The sequence below is a fragment of the Carassius auratus genome, chromosome 17 (genome assembly GCF_003368295.1).
Source record: "Carassius auratus strain Wakin chromosome 17, ASM336829v1, whole genome shotgun sequence".
NCBI lineage: Eukaryota > Metazoa > Chordata > Actinopteri > Cypriniformes > Cyprinidae > Carassius > Carassius auratus.
The window spans coordinates 9,325,737-9,353,167 of record NC_039259.1 but is presented as its reverse complement, the minus strand read 5'-3'; the positions used below and the strand labels follow the sequence as shown (position 1 = coordinate 9,353,167).

The 27,431-nt window shown below is 35.1% G+C and overlaps 2 protein-coding genes across 4 annotated transcripts; both read left to right on the top strand.

The window, feature by feature from the left end:
• Positions 1-831: 831 nt before the first annotated feature.
• Positions 832-11,120, top strand: LOC113117174 (prolyl 4-hydroxylase subunit alpha-1-like). 2 transcript variants are annotated; one of them, XM_026285642.1, is made up of 15 exons: positions 832-1,003; positions 3,258-3,334; positions 3,601-3,697; positions 3,785-3,936; positions 4,289-4,426; positions 5,022-5,261; positions 6,076-6,287; positions 6,462-6,638; positions 6,907-6,977; positions 9,084-9,183; positions 9,315-9,368; positions 9,802-9,867; positions 10,060-10,128; positions 10,224-10,320; positions 10,461-11,120. In XM_026285642.1, the coding sequence occupies exons 2-15, from the start codon at positions 3,259-3,261 to the stop codon at positions 10,529-10,531; spliced, it is 1,620 nt and encodes a 539-aa protein (XP_026141427.1). In that variant the 5' UTR covers positions 832-1,003; position 3,258; the 3' UTR covers positions 10,532-11,120. The 2 variants fall into 2 exon arrangements, with proteins under 2 accessions (XP_026141427.1, XP_026141426.1); XM_026285641.1 differs by lacking the exon at positions 832-1,003 and having other exon boundaries at positions 3,220-3,334.
• Positions 11,121-11,836: 716 nt separating this feature from the next.
• On the top strand, positions 11,837-27,161 carry actn2b (actinin, alpha 2b). 2 transcript variants are annotated; one of them, XM_026285640.1, is made up of 22 exons: positions 11,837-12,137; positions 15,711-15,825; positions 16,145-16,264; positions 16,487-16,573; positions 16,759-16,846; positions 16,966-17,044; positions 18,401-18,482; positions 18,836-18,921; positions 18,999-19,091; positions 19,178-19,408; positions 19,883-20,030; positions 20,149-20,299; positions 21,606-21,714; positions 21,787-21,927; positions 22,496-22,678; positions 22,859-22,993; positions 23,076-23,255; positions 23,682-23,833; positions 24,205-24,277; positions 24,504-24,569; positions 25,525-25,683; positions 25,771-27,161. In XM_026285640.1, the coding sequence occupies exons 1-22, from the start codon at positions 12,009-12,011 to the stop codon at positions 25,927-25,929; spliced, it is 2,766 nt and encodes a 921-aa protein (XP_026141425.1). In that variant the 5' UTR covers positions 11,837-12,008; the 3' UTR covers positions 25,930-27,161. The 2 variants fall into 2 exon arrangements, with proteins under 2 accessions (XP_026141425.1, XP_026141424.1); XM_026285639.1 differs by lacking the exon at positions 24,205-24,277 and having other exon boundaries at positions 11,838-12,137; positions 23,682-23,828.
• The last annotated feature ends 270 nt before the right edge of the window (positions 27,162-27,431 follow it).

Genomic DNA, 27,431 nt, shown 5'->3' with positions numbered 1-27,431 from the left:
TTTGCCTCTTTTATAGCAGTGTTAATTTGGAAAGCAAATGTTGCATTCAGAATTGAAACCAGCAGGAGTAACTTCAAACATAAGCATCAGCTGCCTTTTTATTTCAACCCAAAAGTTTCAGAATGTTGTTATAAATCAAAATGAGAGGAAGCAACAGAGTGTTAGAATAGAAAGAGATAAAGAAACTTCACTTTTTTTTTGCCCCCCAAAAAAAAATTCATTAGGAAGTAGAAAAAGAACATCAGGCACTTCACTTTTCAGTGCATACTTATCATACAGCAGCTAAAAAATACACAAGATAAAATTCAATTCAACCTTGATTGACACATAATGGCATGGTTTTTACGGAACAGTTTACCCCAAAATTGCAATTTTCTGAAAATGTACTCACCTTTAGGCCATCCAAGATGAAGATTAATTTATTTCTTCATCTAAACAGATTTGGTGAAAGCATTACATCACATGCTTACTTGATCCTCTGCATTTTAGGTGCTGAATAAAAACACAATAATTCACAAGTAATGTAAGTAATCCACAAGCTGATTTCTCTATCCATAATATGTTTTTTTTGGGTGAACTTTTTTTTAATGAAGGATGCTAAAGGGATTGTGCAAAAAAAAAAAATGGATGGATGGATGTTTTTATTAGATATACAATGTGAGTATAAAACTGTTAAATATGTATGCAAACTCTGTAGAACAAATTCACACCCACAGCTGTATCAAGTACCACATCATAAGGATGAGCTCGTTGGAATGAGATGTAAGAACTCTATTATGCGCATGCTCAGTTCGAAATTCCATCTTCCCTGAGTTTGGGAGTGTGAGACTCTGCACGTAGCGCCAGATGGAGAGGAGAAGAGCGGGGCAGCCTCTCGGATAAAGCCCAGCTGCACACCAGACGCAACGTAAACACAGAAGAGTTCTCCATCCATGCTGAGCTCCTTATCAGCATCACGAGAGCCACATCTGTCCTGATTATCTGCGCGGTGACGGCGTGAAAGGTACGAGGATTTCACTTTACAACCTCTTTTAGTTAGTTAAGTTAATTTGTTTTTATTGTGGTTCATTGTTAAAATATTGTTGGAGTTACTTTTTTTATCGGTAGAGCAAATGTAATGTGCCACATCATATCAACAATACAAAAAAAAAAAAAAATAATAATAATCTTCCTTTGATATTAAAAACACGGATACCTGAAAGAGCTGAGAAACCCTTATGGTTGAGAAAATGTGGTGCACGTGCACGAGAATATCTTGCACTCATTATTCACTGTGCACAATAATATACAATCACAATGACAAATCTGAGTGTTCAATTACTCGATCTTTAGGGAAAAATCAATTTCAAGCGCATTAAGCGAGATGTCAGACTTAGGATCTTATTTTTTTAGTTTATATAAAAGTTTTTTATTATTGTTATGATAAATATGCATGTGGTCTAAAGCGAATTTGGATAAGGCAATCGAACTTTGCATTATATTTTGAGAAATAGCCTAATGTTGAAATGTGTTGTTACAGTTTCTCTGCGGCGAGCACGCGGAACTCATAGCGCGTGTCATGAATTGACACTCTGATGCAGGGAATAGAGTATTCCGTGTTTAATAAATACGATATAGTCTCATTTGACCTGCTGCACAGATCGTCATATCTTTTCCTTTGGGTTCTGTTATGTTATCTGTGAACTTCTAGAAGAGTTTGCAGTGCGGTAACTAATCTGGAGTTTTGAAGCGGAGCGGGGCGGGGCGGGGCGAAGACGTGGCAGTTCCGTGGCTCTGCACCCAATGAACTGCGTTCGGCTTCCATGCTGGACCCTCACGAGATCACGCACACGCACTCCACTAGGGTCTTTCCTGTAATTATGCAGTACCTTTTCAACTGCTATATGTAATTCGTAAGAAATTAATATACCACTGCTGTAACCTAAGTAAATACTAATATAAGTGGATGCTATAGAGGGGAATGAAAAACTAAAGTTAGCCATTAATTGAGGACTGACAGTGTCATTTCATTTTGATATTGTGTTGATATTATGACAGTTTATCAAACCTGCACTGATGACATTTGTGATGTCATTGCAACTTGGCTATTCCTTAAAATAATATTACAAAAGATCAACAGGATAGTGATATTAAGGGACACAGAAAAAAAGGAATCAAAAAGTGTCAAAAATAGTGTCAAAAATATTCTTAAGTAATTAATAGAATTTTGATTAAAAAAAAAAATCAGAAAGTGGCAAGCTAATGGCAATACAGAATTTTAAACCAGGAATTTTCTTTAGATTTAAGATTTATGCAGGTGTAGAGCAGATTTTTCTTGGAAGTAATTCTGACTTGATTTCCCTTAATGTCTTTGAAGGATAAAAAGTTGTCCTATGTTCTAATGCAAGATGTTAACTTTGAAAGGCAGTTATTATATTTAAGATTTTAATGTATATCTTTATGATAAAGCCAGTTCTCTATGTTGAAGCTTGCAAGTTCATGTGTTACATTGTATCCTTCATGATGAATCATTAATGATGATCTTATACCATTCATCTTATTCTGACATGGCATTAGTTCATACAAGATGCCTACTTGTTCAGACTACAGCAGAGCAGGTCCAGTGAGTTTTAGATTCTTGTCCCTTAAGGGCATTACTTTTGCATATCTCATATGTGTCGGATGCTTTTTGCATGCATACCATGTCACATCTGCAAAATATTAAACTCAGATATGCATTTAGATGCAACAGTTGTAACTAATAATACAAAGGCTGCTTATGTTTGTGTGTGTAACAGCTGTGTGGATCTCTCAGTGTGTGTCAGTAAATTTGTCTGGATATTTGTCTCTTTGCCCCGGGGCTTCCCCCTGGTTGCCGTAGTTGTCCATTTCAACAAACAAACATGACATGTTGTTAATATATGCAGACACTGGCTTAAGCACACAAAAGGGGTCTTCCCACAGACCTGGCATGATGATCTTTGTTTGCCCTCTGAATTCCACCTTTGTGCCAAAATTCTGATCCAGCAGTAACCTGTAGCCATGTGTATCCAAATGGGTGTGCACTTGGGGTTATTGCAACCAAAACCACATTTTTTCATTGTATATTTAGTGTGTTAGTTGGTTTAGTAATGCATTTTTCTTGTTCTGAGAGTTGTCTGTAGGATGTGATTGCATTAACACCTCAAAAGGCAGAAAAAATTATTTCTTACAACATCATCAGGTAGAGCTTGTGCATTGCATTGTGTAAGAAGTATGACCGTCTCTGTTTCTTCCAGGATGGGTTTGTGTTGGTTCCTGTTGAGTTTCCTCTTCCATTCTCTATATGCCCACAATGACTTCTTCACTTCTATTGGTGAGTTGATCTTCCATTGCTTTGTTCTGAATCCATTAATTAGGCTATTCATCCTGCCAAACATATGAAAATTGCAGGAAGTGCTTGTGACTCAAGAGCCATTCAAAAGTAGCAGCCATTGTTTTGTTTTGCAAGATAATAATATGTTAACATCTGACAGGGTTACATTTGTCATTAAAGCTTTGTACAGTGACAGCCTTTGTTTAGTAAATTAACGGAAGTCTGAGGTGTTCCAGATTTGTGATATTTCACTTTTTGACTTGTAGGTCAGATGACAGACCTACTGTACACAGAGAAGGACCTGGTGACGTCACTGAAAGAATACATCAGGCAGGAGGAGAACAGACTAGAGCAGGTTAAAGAGTGAGTAAATGCACATTTTCAACATGTCTGCCTGCTTGGGAATTTGCTTCACAAATAACTAAACAGCTGGTGAACATTCTGCATCAGATGGGCTGACAAACTGGACTCACTGACGAACACAGCCACGCAGGACCCTGAGGGATTCCTGGGGCACCCGGTCAATGCCTTCAAGCTGATGAAAAGACTCAACAGTGAGTGGGGTGATCTGGAGAGCCTGGTGCTGAAAGACACCACCAACGGTTAGTGACATTCAAAGTCTGACGTAGGAATTAGTGATGGGGAGAAGGACTTTATACATCTCTAAAAAAAAAAAAAAAAAAAAAAAAAAAAAAAATATATATATTGACTTATTGTTATGTCACTTTTGATCAATTTAATGTCCTTCCTGAATACAAATTTGAATTTATGCCCCAAAAAACCTATTGACCCCAAACCTTTAAATGGTACTGTACGATATTCATACAGGCCACTGCTAATAGTAATCTCATTATTTGCTTAAATTTCTCTGTATGTGTTATAAACCTCTTAAACTTCTGTAATTTTGTTACCTTCAGTATCAAGCCTCTCTTCTCTGTTTGTTCTTTTTTGTAGGGTTTATTTCTAATCTAACCATGCAGAGACAGTATTTTCCAACAGAAGAGGACCAGACAGGAGCAGCCAAAGCTTTGCTTAGATTACAGGACACATACCAGCTGTCTGCCAACACCATCTCTAACGGAGACTTGCCTGGTGAGCAATTGTACATGTCTGTGTGTTTTTGCATTGCAGAATGTAAATATCTTCATCAAGTACATTGTTTTATCATGGTCTGCGTTGACCCTATGAGAAGCACCATGCTGTGTCTGCGATAAGTTGCATGTATTTCTTTAAAGATTTTTTGTCAGGTGCCCATAAGTCAGTGTTAAATCCAGTGCCATTTTTATTTGTTTTGAAAATTCCTGTCATTTGCACATAAACTGATCCACTTATAAGCTACTACTAAATATTGCAGAAACTTAATTTTCTGTAAAGTTGCTTTGCAATGATTTGTATCGTAAAAAGCGCTATACAAATAAACTTGAATTGAATTTAATTGAATTAACAAAAAATATATAATAAATTAAAACACCAGTTATGATCCGTATTGTTTTTCAAATATGTCTCTCCATAGTTGGTTATTTAGGAAACTAACCCTTGTTGAAGAATAATGATTGACCTATGGGACAGCAGCAAAATAGATATCTTAAAAATAACATTATAATCATATTAGTTTCATGATACCTAGATAAACGCAGGTCAGTATATGAGACATTTGTTTTTGTGTCTTTTTCTGGTGTGACCTCAGGTGTTGTGCACAAGAGTCGGATGACAGTGGCAGACTGCTTTGAGCTGGGGAAGATTGCTTACTCTGAGGCAGATTACTATCACACAGAGCTCTGGATGGCTCAGGCCCTCACACAGCTGGATGAAGGCGAGGAATCCACCATAGACAAGGTCACAGTCATGGACTACCTGAATTATGCCATCTACCAGCAGGGGGAACTAGAGCGAGCCCTGGAGCTCACCAAGAGGATGCTGAAACTGGGTAAAAAAAACAAACATTTTAATTGTTTAATAACATTTGATCTTTTAATATTATTTATATACTTTATAAAATGTATTAAAATGTTTAAAATGTTACATTAAATGTTTTAATGTAAAAAATACATATTTTTATTGTATAGTCTTGTTTTAATGTAGATTTTAGTTTAAATACTTTTGTTATGTGCTTTTGTCATTTTTAAATTAGTTTTTTATAAATTTGTATTTCCTTTTTTATTTTATAAATTTTTGTACTTTATTTCAGTTTGTTGATTAGTTTTCTTTTTTATTCATGTAATATTTATATTTGATTTATTTTTTCATATTTATTAAAATGTATTTTTGATAGTTAACAATAACCGCAATAGGGAAATCTAGTCTTCAGAAAATCTTAAAACTAATATTATAATATTATACATTATTGTAATGCTGTGATGTCTATAATATTTAAAAAATTAGCATTTTAAGCTAATTTAAAATGAGTTAATTTTTTTAATGCTTATTTTTTTGTTTAGTTTAATAATTATTGTCTTTTAGGGAACAGACAGAATTTTAGTATATTATCTTTTTGATTTTTACGTTTATTTTAAGTAGATATGACCTGTGCTTTCACCTATAGAAAATAACCTTGCTTGGGGTGTTGATGACTGTTGAGTGAACTAACTTGCCTAAATTAATTAGAATTAATGAATGATTGTAATGCCATATATGGATTATCAAGGACAACGGTAGAAACAATGAACATACAAGACATGGAAATGATGACTAATGGCATTAAAATATGTTTTTCCCTACTTGTTTGTGTGTGTGAATCTCAGACCCGAATCACCAGAGGGCCAATGGGAACCTAAAGTACTTTGAGTTCCAGCTGGAGAAGCAGAGGAAGGCAGAGGCCGAGAAGGAACAGGAGGATAAAAAAAGTGAAAAGAAAGTGCTGAACAAACGTGACGCTCAGAGGAAAAGGTCCAAAGACCCTCTGCCAGAGAGGAAGAAATATGAAATGCTGTGCCGAGGAGAGGGAGTCAAACTGGTGAGCAGAACATTTTAAACATTTTTTCCATATATATATATATATATATATATATATATATATATATATATATATATATATATATATATATATATATATATATTTTTTTTTTTTTTTTTTTTTTTTTTTTGTTAAATAATTTTGTACATTTTCTTCTGCTTGCTTTATTTGCAGACACCTCGCAGACAGAGCCGACTGTTTTGCCGTTACTTTGACAACAACCGTAACCCACGGTTGCTTTTGGCTCCAGTGAAGATGGAAGATGAATGGGACCGCCCACATATTGTCCGTTATCATGACATCATCTCTGACAGTGAGATCAAGACAGTGAAGGAGCTGGCAAAACCCAGAGTGAGTTGTGCTTTCTGAAGTTATGCTGTGGTTTGCAGAGTGTTTTTTAAATATATATTACTAAAATTTATTATTAAAAACAGATAATGACATTTTCAATAAATTACTAATTAATAAAAAAGTATTGTATTATCCATGATTGATTATACATTTTCCAGACAGTGTCTTATATGTGTGAGCAACAACAGCGTAAAATCCTTTTTAGGGTTTTAGGTTTTTAGGTTTTTTTGTAAATAGGACTGGAAGTAATTCTTATCTGGCTCCTCAGCTCCGTAGGGCTACTATATCCAATCCCATCACGGGTGTGCTTGAGACTGCCCCCTACAGGATCAGTAAGAGGTAAGGCAATCGGTGTGCAAGTCTAGAAACGAATCGTCGTGCCCTATCCAACTCCTTAGCAGAAACAATGCAAAATATAGTAAATCCTATATCACAATAGTGGAATTAATTGCTATTTACATTTGCATTAGATAGCTAATATATGTTTAAATTATACATAATCTTAATGCAAATTATTTAAAAAAGTATTGCTTAATAGCATAATGAAATCTAGATTCTAAAACATGTTGACAAGAACTAGCTGAAACTAACACACACTAGATATTGCATTCATGCTGAGGAGTTGTCCACCCTGCTTTGCTGTCTTTTGTCACATGGTGCTGGATAAAAGAAAGAAAGAGTAAGAAATGCTCTACTTTGTTAATTTTTCTTGCAGTAGTCATCATGTGGTCTGTGCAGAGGGAACTGGGACAGAGTGCTTTAAAAATTACAATTTGAAAGTTTAGGATCAGTAGTTTCTGCTAATAACTTTGACTTGAGGGGTCAAAATTATTTCAACTCTAGCATCGCTGCTGGTGCACAGTTCTGTCCCTGTTCTTTACATGGCTTCAGTTCAGAAGATGACACTAAAGTGACCTCTCTCCCTTTCTCCTACTCTCCTTTTCTCTTGTCTTCCTTTTTTTTAATTTGCACATTCTTTGTCCATGTTTTTGTGTGTTCTTGCTCCTCTTCCAACCTTTGCTCTCTCTCTCTTCGTTGCTGTGTGTAATGGTGAATAGCTAAAGCGAGCCACTGTGCACGATCCCAATACGAGAAAAATGACCACTGCCAATTACTGAGTCTCCAAGAGGTAAGGGATCAAAATGTCATAGATCAAAGATCAAAACATCCTATCCAAAATCATCATCATCTCTAGAGAACCCCCTTTGATATGCAGATTCACCGCATGTTCTGATACTGGATTAAACCCAAAAATCCAACCTTCACCTGGTAAATTAGCCGTAAAAAGTTTGATGACCCACTTTCACAGGCAACAGATGTTGGAGTCTCTCTTATACTATAGCTCCCTTAATATTTTGACTTCCTGAAATATTTTAGAATTGTTAAATAAATGATTGTGCATGAACATGTACAAAACAGTGCCTTGAGTTTACACACGGCAAGTGTTTGAGAGAGTGTTTGAGTTCCTTTCACACCAAAAGTTATGACCGTGTCGGATTGTGAGTTTAAGACCACTAACGCTCTGTAGGGGGAATGAATATATTAAAATAAATTATATATACACTACCATTAAAAAGTTTGGTTTGTAAGAGTTTTTTGGAAAAAGAAATTATGTTTATTCAGCAACGGCACATTAAATTAATTAAAGTGACAGTAAATACATTTCTAATATATTTTAATATACATTTAAAATTAAAAGATTTCTTGATCACCAAATCAGCATATTATAATGATTTCTGATTGATCACCTGACACTGAAGTCTAGAGTAATTCAGCTTTGCATCACCGGAATAAATGACATTACAAAATATATTAAAATAGAAAACCTGTATTTTAAATTGGAATAATATTTCACAATATGATTGTTTTAAAATGTTTTAAAAAAATCTCACTGACCGCAAACTTAAGAACACTAAGGTGTATAAAATGTAATTAATTCATTAATTTAATCAGTGTTGCAGGTGTCAGATAGCAACTGCTTTGGGGAAAACTTGGTTAAGATGAATGTTTTATTTGATTTGCAATAGCTGAGGGGCCTCTCTCTATCTTTCTCTATCTCTCTTGCACTCACACAATCACACTCATTCATAATACTGAATTAGTTTAGTGTTTCTAATTCCCTTTACTCTGATATTCAGTGTGAAGAGAGAGTGAACTCATTTTGCTGACTGCTGTCTTCTCTGTTTTTAATGCCTTTTTCCACTCTTCACAGTTTCACTTGTCCATTTTTAAAATCAGACATTCATATTCATAGCTAAATAAAATAGTTGTATTCCACATTAGAAATGTTTTCACGATAAAAATAATGTGCAAATATCTGAAAATCTTCCATGTGCATGTTGTGGCATGTGGTCTGAATTTTCATTTGTAATGGCATATTAATTGCTTCTGTATTTATTTGTTTCACTTTTTTGATCAACCTCCACTCTCTTTTCCTCATTCTAGTGCTTGGCTGTCTGCATATGAGCATCCTACGATTGAAAAGATTAACCAACGTATCGAGGATGTAACAGACCTGGAAATGGACACAGCAGAAGAGCTCCAGGTAAGAGGGACTTTCACATGTTCAGCCAATGAGATGCTTTTAGTCTAGTGGCACATTCATGTAACAAGTATCCATCCATTGTAATATTGCTTTGTTGAAAAGGTTGTCATAATCAATTTCTTTCATCTAAGGTTGCAAATTATGGAGTTGGTGGGCAGTACGAGCCTCATTTTGACTTTGGAAGAGTAAGTTCCTGTCCTTTCACAGATTAAAAAATAGTCACTGCACTTTAAATCAACATAGCATTATTATATTGTTTATATACATTACCATTCAAAAGTCTGGTCAGTATGTTTTTTTTTTTTTCACGATAATAATACTTTTATTCAGCAAAGACACCTTAAAGTTATTTACAATGTTAAGAAAGATTGCTATTATAAAAAATGGTGTTTAAAAATTATGTATATATAAATATAGAAATAGCTATTTTAAATTGTAATAATCGTTCACAATATTACAGTTTTTGCTGTATTTTTGATTGAATAAATACAGCCTTCATGAGTATAAGGGCTTTTTTTTCTTCATATTTGCAAATATTTCAGACTCCAAACTTTTGAATGGTAGTTTAAGCATGTATCACATTTTTTTTTCACACTTCGTTTTTTTTAATACGTACAGAAAGATGAACCAGATGCCTTTAAAGAACTGGGAACAGGAAACAGAATTGCCACTTGGCTCTTTTATGTGAGTAACCTGTCTTCACATGCACACACAAACACTATATAACACACTATGTCAATCATTAGTTTCAGCATGATTTATAACATATCTGTTTTCAACTAAATATGCTTGTTAAAATGCCTGCAATAAAATGTAAAAGTAATATAGCATTCATCATACATACACTGTGCTATCATTACTTTTGATGTGTTGCAGATGAGTGACGTGTCAGCAGGGGGCGCTACAGTCTTCCCAGATGTTGGAGCAGCAGTCTGGCCTAAAAAGGTGAAATACCACTAATAATGAATTATTTCTCATAATCTGTAAACTAGGTCAGTCATTTTAATATTCACTCTATTCTTTGACTGTTATTTTTTCAGGGTACGGCAGTATTCTGGTACAACCTTTTTGCCAGTGGAGAAGGAGACTACAGCACAAGACATGCTGCCTGTCCAGTATTAGTAGGCAATAAATGGGGTGAGTCTGTAGTAAATATGACATTTATGTATTATTCTCTTAATAACAAGCGAGTACTGGAATGGAAATGTTTGGCCAACCACATCTGTAACAGATTTTTCTCACTTGTTTTATTCTCCTTTTCAAAACTTTTTCTCCAGTATCAAACAAATGGATACATGAACGAGGTCAAGAATTCAGACGGCCCTGTGCAGTGTCCGAGATGGAATGATAACTTCTTGTCTTCTTTTATTTCCTGTTTAGTGTCAGGGTGTCAGTTTTGGTCAGTATGGGATGTGTGTCTGTACAAGGAGTGAATGACTGTGCAGTCTTTCTATTCTTGTGCCCTTCTACCCAAATATTGAAATGTTGTGAGGTTTATGGGCAGCACATGCTGTGACTGTAAGCACAGTGAATATGCAGAGATCCAATCAAAAATTTATTTTTATTATTTATTTAGGATTGATTTTTAACTCCATGTTTCTTTTGCACTTTCTTTCCTGTCCTAAACTCCAACAGAACTCTATTTTTTTTTTAAGTTACTTAAGTCTTTAATTTAAACCACTGAACACTCCATGAACGTTAATGTTATTTTTACAGGAAACATAGCAAACTGAAATACCAACCTTTTGAGACCAAAAGATCTGTTACAAACAAATGTTACGAATCCCCAAAACACATACAGAAGTACCAAAGAGTATTTTCTTCAGTCTTGAGGCCAATGCAAACAACTTGAAGTTGTATTTGTTCTGTGTGTTTTTTTTGTACTTGTGCCTATGGGCGTGTGATAGTTTTCTACAGAAATAAATTCTATGCTTCGAGTTTCAGGTGTCTTTTGTTTTCCTCAGTTTTTAAGCCTAAGGTCAATCATCAGATAAAAAGCTATTTAGCACAGCGTGAGATGGTTACTATACTATTGACTGGCCACTTTTGAAATTATTTTGAGATTGATTTTCAAGAATTGTACAGTATGATGTCTGACTGAATAATAATGGATGCCTGTTTTAAATTGTAACATAACAATTTGAGTTGAAATTTGAATTTTACTCACCTTGTGTTGGAGAGAGCCCCATGGAATAATTAGTAACTAGTTCAAAAAACAGTTTTTTGTTGTTCAAAGTGATTTTTGAATGTTCAACAACACAATTACAGAAAAATCTGAAAATTGGCAATTTAAGTTTTATTAAATTGTATTTCCCTGCAACATTTATAGGTGGGAAGTTTGGTACTTTTTGCTCAGTTCTGCAAGGTCGATTGCAGATTTTTATTTGATTTTATTTTTTAAATTGTTATTTTAAAAAAAAAGAAAAAAGCCTTAAAAGTGCTGAACCTTTCGCACAGCCCATGCGGAAGTCTTGATCACCATCAACTAATTTGTCAAATTTGATTGATTTGAAATGATTTGTGAGATAACATATATATCAAATGTTGAGAGTTTAGGAAGCTTTTAAGACTACATTTGTTTAAGGAGAAATGATGTAGGCGACGTTCTGCGGATGGAAGAAGAAGAGGTCATGTGACCCATCGTTACTAATTGACAGCCGTTCCTCTCACTGCTGTCACTGCTCGCGCTCTGCAGCCGCGAGACTAGAAACCAACACGAGAGAGAGACACCTGAGGCACTGAAGATTCCACTTACACTCAAAACTCTAGCTTAGAAGCAGAATATCACAAGTTACCCATCAAATAAGAGAATATAACACTTGAAAATGATGACTCAGATTGAGCTTTCCGTTCCATATGATAATGGATATGAACCGGACGACTACATGATGCAGGAGGACGAATGGGACCGGGATTTATTACTGGATCCAGCATGGGAAAAACAGCAACGGAAGGTAAGACAAACAGTTTTAGTTTGTGCTGGAACACAAAACCAGTCATAAGTAGCACAGGTTTATTTGTATCGATCGATAGCCAAAAATACACTGTATGGGTCAAAATTATCGATTTTTCTTTTATGCCAAAAACCATTAGGATATTAAGTAAAGGTCATGTTCCATGAAGATATATATATATTTTAATTTCGTACTGTAAATATATCAAAACGTAATTTTTGTTCAGCAATAGCCTATGCATTTCTAATAACTTAATTTGGACAACTTTAAAGGCAATTTTCTCAATATATTTAGAATGACTTAACTTAATTTTTCATTAGTAATATGCATTTCTTATTCATTTCTTCTTTTCCACCTTCAGATTCCAGATTTTAAAATATCTCAGCCAAATATTGTCCTGTACTAACAAACCATACATCAATGGAACACTTACATATCCTATATTCTGCTTTCGGATAATGCATACATTAAATGTTTTTGTTTTTAATGACCCTTCTGACTGGTTTTGTGGTCCAGGGCTAATTAGTTAAGATAGAAATGTCATTTAAGTTTAAAGTTAACTTTAATATATTTGCATGTGTATTTTCTTTGTATATTTTCTCATATTTTCTTGATGTATTTCCATCTTTTTTATTAATTTATTTGTCTGTCTGTCAATAAATTAAGCTATGATTTAGCTTAGATCTAGCTATCAGTTGTTTGCAAAGGAATCCTGTCCCGTTAAGGGCTCTGAGGTCTGTCAGTATCACGGAGGGGCCTGGATCGCACACTGAGGATGGATGCAGCGGGTACCGAACTAACAATAGCACAGCAAAGCACGGCTCGTTGTGTCTGTTTCTGATATGAATGGAATGCGGACTGTTAACAGATGCTTCCAACACTGGATGACGTCCTTGGGATTAGAATGCATGCATGGGCTAATTTTAACACCGCCAAATGGCCTTGTAGTTTAATCCGGTGTCCTTGGCGGGGAATTCTTTGTATAAACAGCACCTTTATTTATTGTGTAGTCAATTATAGTGTCTTCAGATATACACTGAATTGAATTGGTCAGGCGCTTTAGTGACATGTAGGCTATAACTTATTTAATATCAAACTCTAGATTTGGTGTATAATTTTTTTTTGTTTTGTTTTAATGGTCAGAATAAACACAAAGAGATTCCTAATGTGGGGTTTTGCTTTGAGGGTCTTTAAACTGTGTCTTAAGCAGGTGAGGTGATCTTAATCTGAAGAATCCACAGATCCAATCTGATTTTAGACTCGATTCACATAAGTGGATTTTCTCTGTCTTGCAGGCTCACACCCACTTAAACTGATTCATTCATTTCCTCCTGTAGCAAAATAACAGCACTTCTTTCACTCTGACACTCTGAACATTAAAACATGTACATTGATTATCATGGCTAAACACTTTCAGAACAAATTTAGTCAATGTATGAGTATTTGCTTTATGACAATAAACATGTTTGGTGTTTAAACTTACATATCAGACCACACATAGAGACAAATTTAAGACCACTTTAGTGATGTTTTTTTCCTCTACATTATTCACACAATTTAGTACTATTTAATAACCCAATACCGTTATGGAAGCAAGTTAGTTTCCACCTGTGGTCTGCCTATGAATCCTCTGTTAAATCTGATTGGTTTATTAAAACATGATTGCTTGTCCAGGCCTCACTGGTTAACAATATAATTAATTTAGGTCTTAAACTGAACCTCACTGACTGTATTTATAATTAGCATAGATCCTTTCTTAAAACATATTTAATTACATTTTAGATGCAGATTTATACTACTTCTATAATGTAAGGGTTATGGTTATTTTTTTTTTCCTCCAGAGATCATCGTCCCTCACAGGCATGTTACTGCAGACACACCATACAGCTTTAATGAATGAATGAAATTCCTTCTTGTACGTTTAGACAACACAGCAGTGCGATACACACGTTATATTCACTGCATTCTCACTCATATCGCGCTTCTCAATGTCAGCCTACTTCATCAGGTCTCTTATCAGAAACAGACTCCACAGAGAGAGCTAAATTTACACTCTTACCTCGGAGGAATGAAATCTGGAGTCCACAGTGAAGCTTGCCTCTGCCCAGCAATGACTGAACCTGCTTTGAGGGATTAAAAAGATGCTCCATTAAGTCAAAAAAATGGGCAAAGGGTAGCAGTGGATTTGAGAGTGCAACCTAATACAGATGTGGGCAGCAGTACAGTATATATTGTTCCATGAAACAATACCCAGCATTACTGGGTCATAACATGTCCTTTATATAATCTTTGTCCTTTAGATTAGATTTGCTTGTAATTCCAAATTCAAATGAGAAAATGTTTGTATATATATATATATATATATATATATATATATATATATATATATATATATATATATATATATATATATATATCCTCTATCCCTCTGCAATTATACACAGTAGCAGCAGCTTACATATTTTTGGCAAGCAGCACAGGTCATTCTGTAACTTGAGATTAGCCAGTCTCCATCTCTTTATAAAACTGCACCTGTCACAAATATGCGAAGACCCATTTTAATATTGTTCCTCGTATTTTGTTTTGTTTAATTTCATTTGACTCATTTAATGCCGGAGGAATCTTAATTTGCAAGCCTGCATCAAAGGGTCCAGTATAGAGTTTCATTTTGCTTCTTTATCGATGGCTCTAAACATAAAGCAGTAAAAGTCCCGAAGCTGTAACTCTTATGTGCTCAATTATAGTACATTATTAATCTGATAGCATTAACTTTACAAAATGGTATTAACTCTGGAATTTAGATACTGATATGTGGGAAGATGTTCCTGAATTTTAAGTGCCCATATCCTTTAAAAGTGTTTCTGGAGAGCAATCATAGGATGATGCAGAGGATGATATACAGCAGCTTGGAGTTTCCAGCTTTGTAGCTTATTGTACATGATGTTAAGTGCTGGTTATTTTTGGAGGATGAACTCGGTGTTCAACTCAAGTGTAGATGCTCATGTGTTCAGTACAAGTGTGTGTTGGATTTTATATATTTTTTTATAATGCCAATGCCATTGCATTGTCTTGTTGACTGATCTGATCTGATTACACTTCCTGTTCATAGTTAGAATGTCTTTCATAGATCATTGATTAAATAAAGTACATGAGTCTGGACAACTGCAGAATCTCAGTGTATGAGAACTAGTTGTAGAACTACCAAATACCTCCTCTCTTGGCGAAGGCACAAGATAAGATTCATTTTGTTGGCAAAGTCTTCTGCAGTTACCTCTGCAGTGAGGTTTTGACCTGAAACTGGTGTCAAAGGATTTCATCATATCAAAACATACCTGTTAGAACTTAAATATGGTCTAATCCCACACATTTGGCTTTGTTACTATGTTTTCTGTATTTAATGAATGTTTAGTGTAGGATATGTAGGACAAATGCTATGCCAATGACTAGGACTGCATAAGAGGCATATTAGTTTGCATTTGCATATTAGTGTGCATGACAGGTAAGACCTAGACATAGAGTGTCTATGAGTGGTTGGAAAACTACATGTTGATGTATATTGAACTTGTTTCCCAGACGTTCACGGCCTGGTGTAACTCTCACCTGAGGAAAGCTGGGACACAGATTGAGAACATAGAGGAAGACTTCAGGAATGGCCTCAAACTAATGCTGCTGCTTGAAGTCATCTCAGGTAAATTGATTTCAAGTTCATTTGTATAGTGCTATTCACAATACATATTGTTTCAAAGAAGCTTGCATGCATGTTTTAATACTGCAATCAGAAATGATTCTGTTATCAGTCAGAGATGAGTGTGTCGAAGTAAAATAATTGGTCAAGCAAACACAACGAACATGGCGATAATTGCAGCTTGTCTTCCTAATGATTACAACATAAGGATGGTTTTTGACAGTTTTGTATTTTCAAAGTAAACATGCTGAACCTCCTCAACAATATGTAATACAACTATATGCCAATTCAGTTTCATTCATGACATGTTGTATTTTTGCAGGTGAGAGGTTACCCAAGCCTGACAGAGGAAAGATGCGTTTTCACAAGATAGCCAATGTCAACAAAGCCCTTGATTTCATCACCAGTAAAGGAGTGAAACTGGTCTCCATTGGAGCTGAAGGTATGCTTTATTGCACAACTGTAGTGTAACTGGATTTCTGGGATTTTATAAATAAATTGCCTAAATTTAATAAAGAAAGAAATGAGGGGATGCAGGTTATTAATTCAGCATGTCACATAGCATATTTGAAAATGTTATATATATCTTATATATATATAAAAAAAAAGTATTTTCATTTTAACTTGCTTAGCCCTTTGATTTTACTGAGTCATATTTTTACAGAAATTGTGGATGGAAATGTGAAAATGACTCTTGGAATGATCTGGACTATCATACTTCGCTTTGCCATTCAGGATATCTCTGTTGAAGGTAAAGAAAACAAGTCCCAAACACAAAATGCCACACAACAACTGCACAGATAACAAAACTATATTATTATTATTATTAATAGCAAATTTCATAATCCTTAGTAATATGTCAATCAATTCATAGCAAAAACAACAGTTAGATCAGCCATGTGTGAATTATATAATGATTGTCAAATCATCTTTCAGAGACTTCGGCTAAAGAAGGGCTTCTGCTGTGGTGTCAGAGGAAGACTGCACCTTACAGGAATGTCAATATTCAAAACTTTCATGTCAGGTAATGCTCTTTATTGGGTTTTTTATTTTAATATGAGTAAAGAACAGATACTATTATTTCCAGTTATATAGTTTAAGTTTTTATGTTAATTCTAATATGACCCACTCTCTCTGGTGAAGCTGGAAGGATGGCTTGGCGCTGTGCGCTCTCATCCACAGGCACAGGCCTGACCTCATTGACTACGCTAAACTCAACAAGGTCTCAAGTGTGACTCCAGATTAACCTTTGACCCTTTGGGACATTTGATCTAACAGTCCTAAATAACATGCTGCCACAACATCCTGATGTTCCCTTTTGTTGATATCACTGCACAAATGGTGTGTGTTTACAGTATGTGTGTCTAACATCTTCATCGAGCGTGCTTGCGTGATTTCACCAAGTACAACGTTCCTGGATCAACATCCTTGTTAGTACAAGACCTAGAACAACATTCCAGTCAACCAATCAGAATTGAGATATAACTTTTCAGAAAATATCTGTTTTAGGCTTACAACCAGAGTTAGGTGCTTCTACACCTTTGTTAATCATCTATTTCCTACTGATTTTAGGAATACACTATGGATAGGGTTAGGTTTAGGGGAAGGGACTTGGTTAAGTCTATATTTTTGAACAATAATGTTATCCAGGATCATCAGAAGATGTTGATCCAGGAACATGTCTTACTTGGCAAAATCACGGAGACCCATCTTCATCACTCTCAGCCGTTCAAACATTTAAAAAAAGACAAAACAATACTTTGCCTCTGTTTACATTTTAGCCAGTAGTATCCCAATTGATTTCCTTGCTTCCAGCTTAGAAGAGGGAATCATTAAAGCAGAATAAGACAATGTTTCCAGCCTTGTTCCAAGTCTGTGAGAACGAGTGTATGTGTACTATGGTTTTAATTAGTTGGTTGGATCAGAACGCTGAAGATTAAGGATTTATTTAGCTTGTCAGGGTCAGACAGTTCAATGGTGAGTTACTAAAAGACCCCTCTCACACACACAGACATTCCTATCCCTTTCAGCTGTTACTGGCGGCTCCAGGTGAGCTTGAACAGGGTAATCCAGCATTTAGTATGAACCCCACTGGTCCCAGTTTGGACACAAGCATCAGGAGGGTCCAGGACTCTCTGGATCCCCTGCAGCTGCTGATGTCCTACAATACAGCTTTTTATTGACACAGAGAACAAAAGCTTGATCCCCAAACTCTGCTCACACACACACACAATACCCATAAACATGGGCATTTAGGATGCAGAATAGAAGAATTGATTACTATTGTTCAATGTTTTTGTAGACATTTGTGCTCAACAAGGCTGTATTATTTTTTTAGCATTTTTTTTTTCAGATAGATTTTGACAAAATTGTCATTTGAAATCCTAATTGCATTTTTGTCAAAGAATTTTAGAGCTAAACTTTTTCTCTCTCCTCTAGTGACACCTGAACGCTGACACTCACTTTTGCATGGAAATAATTTAGATTTATATTGATTAAGTTTTTTGGCGATATGTATTATGTCTTATGCTTTGAAGGTGAAGCAGTATGCCTTTTCTCTCCCTTTGTCTATTTGCAGGATGATCCATTAGGTAATCTGAATCTGGCATTTGACATTGCTGAAAAACATCTGGACATCCCCAAAATGCTGGATGCAGAGGGTAAACGATAAGCAAAGAAAATGCCACAGATCTCCATATATCGTTCAAACTGAATACAAAGCTTTTAGCCAGTGAAACATTGAAAATATGTCTTTCACAAAAATTTTATGTCAGAATGCTTGTGACATAATACCTTAAGACACTATTACCTAAAATATGGCATCTACCCTGAGAATTGTCTATATGTCCCAGAGACTGTAGCAAAGAAAAACTCCCACATATTTTTTTTGGTAGGAAACCTCGGAAGGAACCAAGTTCTAGACTCAGGCTAGACCCACTGTTTTCTTCCCTTGCACCTTATTCCCATCTTAACATTATGTAGTTGTCCCTTTGCTCATCTCCCCTCCCTGCAGACATCCTGAACACCCCAAAGCCTGATGAGAGAGCTATTATGACATATGTGTCCTGCTTCTACCATGCCTTTGCTGGAGCTGAACAGGTATGGAGTTTAGATTGAGCAGATCAACTATCTTTTTATCCATCTCTACCTACATTCTTACTGTGTTTCTCTCTCAGGCTGAAACTGCTGCGAACAGGATCTGTAAGGTGCTGGGAGTGAATCAGGAAAATGAAAAGTTGATGGAGGATTATGAAAGACTGGCTAGTGAGGTCAGGAGACATAAACTCACATCAGATACACTCCACACACTGCACACAGACACATATTACACATAAATATTCCATCTACTCTCTAGCTGTTGGAGTGGATCAGACGTACCATTCCCTGGCTGGAGAATCGTGTGCCGGAGAAGACTATGTCGGAGATGCAGCGGAAGTTGGAGGATTTCCGAGATTACCGCAGGATGCACAAACCTCCCAAAGTGCAGGAGAAGTGTCAGCTGGAGATCAGCTTCAACACCCTGCAGACTAAACTCCGCATCAGCAACCGACCCGCATTTATGCCCTCTGAGGGCAAGATGGTTTCGGTGAGAGTTTGACCCACACATACGCACACATGACAAAAACCTTTACTTAGATGTCTAGTTAGACACAACAACTTTGCTTATTTATTGATTTATTTATTTTCAAATGTGTTTATTTAATAGGTTTTTCTTTTAACATGTATTTTAATTTTATTTAATATTTTTGTATTTATTTATTTAACATATGTTCTTTTGAACATTTTTATTTTAATATGCAGTTTATATTGTCTTATTCATTTTATTTAAATAGTTTTTATATTAAGATGTATTATATATTTATTGTTTAGTTATTTTTATTTTATTTATCTGACTAGATAGCTTTTGGGCATTTTTCAACTAAGTATTTCCCCAAAAAATATTTTTGTAGGTATATAGCTCACAAACACATTCCCGAATGAACCAATAAGGTGAACATGTTCAGAGTTTCTCATTGGTTTTATAGTTTAGTTTTTTTTTGTTATGTGTTTGTCTGTGTAGGACATAGCAAGTGCATGGCAGGGACTGGACCAGGCTGAGAAGGGATATGAGGAATGGCTGCTGACGGAAATCAGGAGACTGGAAAGATTGGACCACCTAGCAGAGAAATTTAGACAGAAAGCTAGCAACCATGAGACCTGGGCTGCAGGTGAGTCCTGAGGCTGAAGCGGTGTCTGGACTTTCATAAAGATAAACTGTAAGCTACTTTGGATGAGAAAGTCCACTAAATGATGCTTAATATATGTTTTACATGTGTATTGCAATAGGTAAGGAGGAGATGCTGACCCGGAAGGACTACGAGTCAGCATCTTTAATGGAGCTCCGAGCTTTGCTGAGGAAACACGAGGCATTTGAGAGTGACCTTTCTGCCCACCAGGACAGAGTCGAGCAGATTGCTGCTATTGCTCAGGAGCTCAAGTATAACCTTTTAGACTAAATGTCTTCAAAAATATGTTGTACTACCTTTTTTTTTGCTGATCTTCATTTCATTTAGCTGTTTGAATGAAACTTTGGTATGGCCATTACCATTCAAAACCTTAGGGTCAGTAATATATATATATATATATATATATATATATATATATATATATATATGTGTGTGTGTGTGTGTGTGTGTGTGTGTGTGTATATATATATATATGTGTGTATATATGTATATATGTATGTATGTATGTATGTAATGTATGTATGCATATATATATATATATATATATATATAGACATTTCAACAAGGATGTATTAAATTGTGATAGTAAAGACATTTATATTAGTAAAGTAAAATGTATTAGTAAAATGTATTAAAATAAATGTTAATCAAAGATTCATCAAAGAATTCTGAGCAGTATCACAGTTTCCAAAAATATTTTAAGCAGCTCAACTCTTTCAACATTGGTAATAATAAGCATATTAGAATGATTTCAAAAAAATAAAAATCATGTGAGAGTGAACTGGAGTAATGGCTGCAGAATACTGAATAAATTACATTTTAAAATATGTTACAATTAAAACAGATATTTCAAATTAATACTATTTCACAATATTTCTGTTTTTATTGTATTCTGAACAAATAAATGCAGCCTTGGTGAGGGTAAGAGATATTTGAAATAATCTTACCAGGAACAAATATTTGAATGGTGGTGCACAAGTGCTTTGTCCTTGTCACTAATCTGTCATGTTTAGTTTCTCATCACCTCACAGGGTCTTGATAGCTTCATATCTCTCACACGACTTATCCATAGCTAGACATCCATACACATGCACCATGCTTACAGCATACTTTAACGCTTGAATCGCTGACTTTCTATTTTAACATTCATTATCTCCCTGCAGGCCTGGTTAGGGTGTGTGTGTGTGAGTGTGCATGTATTTAGTAAGTGACTAACAGCTTCTGACTTTTCTGTTATCTCAGTAAGTACAGGGTGATATAACTGATAATCTATGGAGCATAGTTATGATGATTAGCATACTAATGCTAGTTTAGACACAAAAACAAAGGAAGGAAATGTAGATAGCCAATCATAAGAGCAGTCTTAGAGGTACAATCTTCAAATACAAAGGGAGAGCGTGGAAAAAGGAGGTCATCAGGGGTCAGTTGGGTGAACTAACTTTAATACAAAGTTAGTGAGTAGCCTACTACATCTATTAACCACTAGAGGGGGACAGACTCTACAACATTTTGGCCTAAAGTCTTTTATCTTTTATCTTGTGTTTTATCTTTTTAAAGTGAGCTGGAATATCATGATGTTGCATCAGTGAATCAAAGGTGTCAAAGTATCTGTGACCTCTGGGACCAACTGGGTACACTCACTCAGAAACGCAGAGAGGCTTTGGAGGTATGATGTTGTTTTTATGTTGTTAAATCAAAGTATTAAAAGGTTTGAATTTGAAGTTTTTAAATTCTGCAGAGGACAGAGAAACTTCTGGAGACGGTGGAGCAGTTGTTTCTGGAATACGCAAAGAGATCTGCTCCCTTTAATAACTGGATGGAGGGAGCCATGGAAGACTTGCAGGATATGTTCATCGTGCACACGATTGAAGAGGTCCAGGTACACACCACTAATGTGCTAATGTTGTTAAACAGACTAGTATTAACACAGCTCCCAGCTGTCAAATATGAATTACTTTCTGACTTTTTCTAAAAAAGATATATGTTTTTGAACATATAAAACATCAAATGATCATTCAGAGTCATTCTAATAATTTGATTTGGTCCTCAAACTTTTCTTAGTAAAAACATTTCAGATAGTGAGATTGGAAAAGTTCAGAGTGAAATGCAAAAAGCCTATAACACTTAACAGTACTGAATTCTGAATTTAGTGTCACTTTGCTGATTTTGCTGTAATTCAAGACAAAGACAAAGTCTTTGTAAATGTCCTATATTATATATATACATAAGATTTCTTGTGTAAACAAGTATTCCAAAGAACAGCATTTATATGAAATGGAAATATTTTGTAACAATGTAAACGTTTTTATTTTGATTAGTTTAATACATTCTTTCTGAAAAAAAAAGTATTAATTTCCTCAACAACAACAACAAAAAACAAATCAATTTGACCTCAAACTTTGAATGATAGTGTATATATTACAAAACAAGTTATCCATTGTGTGTAGACTCTGATAGCAGCTCACGAGCAGTTTAAGGCCACACTTCCTGAGGCGGATGCAGAAAGGCAGGCGATCCTTGGCATTCAGCAGGAAGTCCTGAAGATCTTCCAGAATTATGGCATTCGTGGAGACCTCACCAACCCCTACAGCACCATAACTACAGAAGAGATTGCCATCAAGTGGGACAAGGTCAAACACACACCTCAGACCTACGTTCTGTTCCATTACGGCACAGAAAACACAGAAGTGTTCTTTAGTTATAACACAAATGTATCTGTTAATATTGAATTCTAAGCCATTCTAAAAAAAATTCTGTGATCTTCAATACAAAACCAGAAGCATGATAATGATGTGTGTTTGTGTATTCAGGTGAAGAAGCTGGTTCCCCAGCGTGACAGTGCACTGCAGGAGGAGTTAGCACGACAGCATGCCAACGAAAGGCTCAGACGCCAGTTTGCTGCCCAAGCCCACCTCATCGGACCCTGGATACAGACCAGGATGGAGGTGAGTGGCTTCAGCCATCACCTGTGTCAGTGTGATAGACCTACATAAGACTTGTACTTTTATCTATCTATCTATCTATCAGGAAATTGGTCATTGTTCTATGGCTGTGGGTGGTACTCTTGAGGATCAGATGACGCAGCTGAAGCAGTATGAGCATGTGATCGTCAGCTATAAACCCAACATTGACAGACTGGAGGGAGATCACCAACTCATCCAGGAGTCACTTATCTTTGACAACAAACATACTAACTACACTATGGAGGTACACAAACACACATTTCTTTTTCAGCAAGGATGCATGAAATTGATCAAAAGTGACAATAAAGGCATTTTATAATGTTATAAATTATTTTTATAAAATAAAAAAAGTTTATTCAAAGAATGTGATTTCACACAGCACAAATGTTTTTAACATTGGTAATACGAAATGTCACAAAAGCACCAGCGTATTTGAATTATTTCTGAATAATCATAAGACTGCTTTGCCATCACGAGAATAAATTGCATTTGAAAATGTATTAAAATAGAAAGCATTTGTATGAAATTTTAATAGTTTTTCACACTGCTAACTGTTTTTTTCTGTATTATATTGTACTGAACTTTCAAAAACATTTGAAAAACCCCAGTCTAAATTGAGATGTATGTAACAAATCATGATTTTACAACAGCATTTCTCTTTCCTCTGCAGCATATTCGTGTTGGCTGGGAGCTCCTTTTGACTACGATTGCTCGCACAATTAATGAAATTGAGACTCAAATTCTGACACGTGATGCAAAGGGCATCAGCCAGGAGCAGATGAATGAATTCCGATCCTCTTTCAACCATTTTGATCGGGTGCTGTATTCAGCCTTTGTGTACTATAACTATACTCGCCTGTTTCCTTCTTGAATGAATGTTATCCTAATCGTCATTAAACCATACCAACTAAACTGAACCCTTTACACTTTGACTGAGCATTATACAAAATCTGGAAGTCTTTCTTATTTAAGCTGAGACACGTTCATTTCATATTTGCACTGTGTTGTTATGTCTTGCCTTCACTTCTTCAGAGGCATCGCAGTGCAACAGTGGTAATTATCTTTCCATTCATTTAGTGGAACGGATTTAGCTTGACATGAGAGATCATTTGCAGAATTTAGTATGTTTAAATTCAGATTTGAAATAGATGCAGTTTGTGCTAAAATCAGAGTTAAATGGCACTAATTTGGAGAGGGGTAACAAACATGACTGATGAGTTTAAAGCATGCCTGATCAGTTTTGGGTATTTAGTAAGTGACAAACAGGTACTGACCAACATGACCTCTAATGTGTAGTTCCCTGGGCAGCAGTATATAGTTCTAATGTACCTCTCTTGTGTTTTTTTTCTGATTGTGGTTGTGCTGTCTCTTTGTGTGTGTGTCTGTGTTAGGTGCTGTCTCTTTCCCTACTCCACATTGCTTCATTATTTCGACCATGTCACTGCGTGAACCACACACTCTCAACTTTTGTCCTTTAACCTTTCCCATGCAGAAGAAGAATGGGGCGATGGATTCTGATGACTTTAGAGCCTGTCTGATCTCGATGGGTTATGATCTGGTAGGGCCTTAAATAGGTTCACTGATTATGAAAAACTTTTATTATTATTATTATTATTATGCTCAGTTAATTTTGATTTTATTCTAATTTAAAGATGAAATCTAATAAAGTTTTGTGTTTATAATTAATTCTCAAAACCGTAAACTATTTAAAATCTAAAATTATATAATGAAATATTTTATAAATCGTAATTATTATATCTTATTAAAACAAGTCTCATTATTTTACAATAGTTTTTTTTTTGTCAATTATATTATTTTTTATTTGTATTTTGATATTTATTATTATTATTATTATTATTATTATTATTTTATGTGAGTGGCTTTTTTAAAGAAGATATAGTAACATTTTGTGAGGTTCATGCTCAATACAAGAAACAACTACTTTGCCAATGGTATTAGAAAAAAACTATTCTAATTACATAAAATTAATTAATAAAAAAGTTATAGTTTTTTATTATGGGGAAAAAATTTGATTATATGCATAAATTATGCATAAAGAGACTATTAAATATATTTATATTTATGTTAAAAATGTGTGTGTGTGTGTGTGTGTGTGTGTGTGTGTATATATACATTTAATTAAATTGCTATAAATGTATATATGTGACCCTGGACCTTTGTTTGTAGTATTTGTAGCAATAGCCAAAAAAATCCTTGTATGGTCAAAAATATCAGAAATCATTAGTATAATAAGTAAAGATGTTCCATAAAGATATATTTTGTAAATTACCTACCGTAAAAAAATATAAAATTTGATTTTTTAAATTGGTAATATGGATTGCTTCAAAGGCGATTTTCTCTGTATTTTATTTTTATTTTTATTTTTTTATTACAGATTTTCAAATAGTTGTACCTCGGCCAAATATTGTCAGATCCTCATAAACCATACATCAATGGACAACAATTAAGATTGGTTTTGTGGTCCAGGGTCACATATGAGTGTGTTTTTTCAGGGTGAGGTGGAGTTTGCCCGGATCATGATGCTGGTTGATCCGAACACTTCAGGCGTTGTGTCATTCCAGTCTTTCATTGACTTCATGACAAGAGAGACAGCGGACACAGACACAGCTGAACAGGTCATCGCTTCCTTCAGGATCCTCTCTGCAGACAAGGTTTGTGTTTTGTTGTTTAACTTTATTGATTTTATTCAGAAAATGATTTCCATATTTCTTATCTGTTGTTTATTGTTCCTTCTGCAGCCATATATTTTGGCAGATGAGTTGAGGCGAGAGCTTCCTCCAGACCAGGCAGAGTACTGCATCAGCAGGATGCCCCCATACACCGGCCCCGGGGCCCTGCCTGGAGCCCTGGACTACACTGCCTTCTCCACTGCCCTCTACGGCGAAAGTGACCTTTAACTCTCTCAACAGCTCTGACCTTTTTCAATCCCATCACACTTGTTAACCAAATAAAATATTTGTCCATCAGCCTCAAGAAATTAAAACGTGGCAAATAAATGAGCACAGCTTAGTTTTTTAGTCTCAGTGAATGGATGTTGCTAGATGACTGATATGAAATGTTTAAGTCAATACACATGCAATGTAGTCTGGAAATGAAAAGAATGCAATTTAGAAAGTAAAAAGAACATTTAACTGTAACAGTCCAAATTAGTAGTGAATTTTAGATTCACTTTCTCATGAATTGTTGAATCCATGGCATGGGAAACTATTTACTGTCTTTCATGTAGGCTATGTATAATAGACAACATTTACAAAGACTTTGTCACTTGAATTACAGCAAAATCAGCAGTTACGTTACACTAAATTCAGAATTCAGTACTGTTAAGTATGTTAGATTTTTTTTTTTTTTTTTTGCATTTCACTCTGATCTTTTCCAGAAATAAATCTATTTTGTATGGTAGTGTTAAACCCACAGTGTGTAAGATTTTGCACATTTGAATTCTCTCCAAATGAGAAAGATTCACCAAACCATTGTGCTTTTCTTATTTTGCCTTCTTGTACTGTAGTGTCCCTGGTTACAAAAAGCAACAAAAACAGTAGCCTGACTCAATTCTCCCCAACATAATAACCTAACAGTGCTTAATTTCAAATACAGTAAGAGTTTGTCACACTGGCTGATTTGGTTGTACATGACATTTTGAATAGGGTCAATGTTTGAACATTTTCTTAAGTTTGGTGATTACATGACGTATCAATCTATGTACTATTACAGGGCTTGTCAAATAAAGAAAGCAAAAAACAGGAATACTTATGTTAAAATACAAAATTTACAGTTGTGGGTAAAAGAATGTTAGGAATGATAGACAAACACAGCCTGCTTAACACACCATTGTCTATATTAAACACAGCATGCAAACCTTTCACAGTGAAGAGTGAAAAAAGTATGCAAATCCCAAAATATCAATCAAGCTTTCATGAATACAGCTAATTTCTCACTAAAATGTCACACTAATTCAGTGTACAATGACAATGCATTTGATTGATTTTTGGTCAATTTGTTAACCTATCAAATTAGTTTTGAGATGGAAAAAAAGTGATTTGTGAATGTCTGCTGTTGAATTCTATAATCAAGAAAGCCAAATGTGTGTTTTACAGTGACATAAATGAAATAAACAGTATGAAAAGGCCAAGTCTCTGATTTTTTATTGTTTTATTGAAGTGTAATTAACAAACTGTAGGCCTGAACATTTTGTTTTTATGTATGCATAATAGAATATTTAATATAATACAGCATATTTTACTTTCATTAAAGTTTTTAGTAGTTTTTACTTGTATAATATATTGAAAGCTATTATTTTCTCCTTGCTTGCTTGCTTTCTCCACTGTAACTTACCAAATATGGAAAAGCCCTTTCTTTCCCGCTTTACCTTTATCAGATCTCGGCAGCATTATCTCATGAT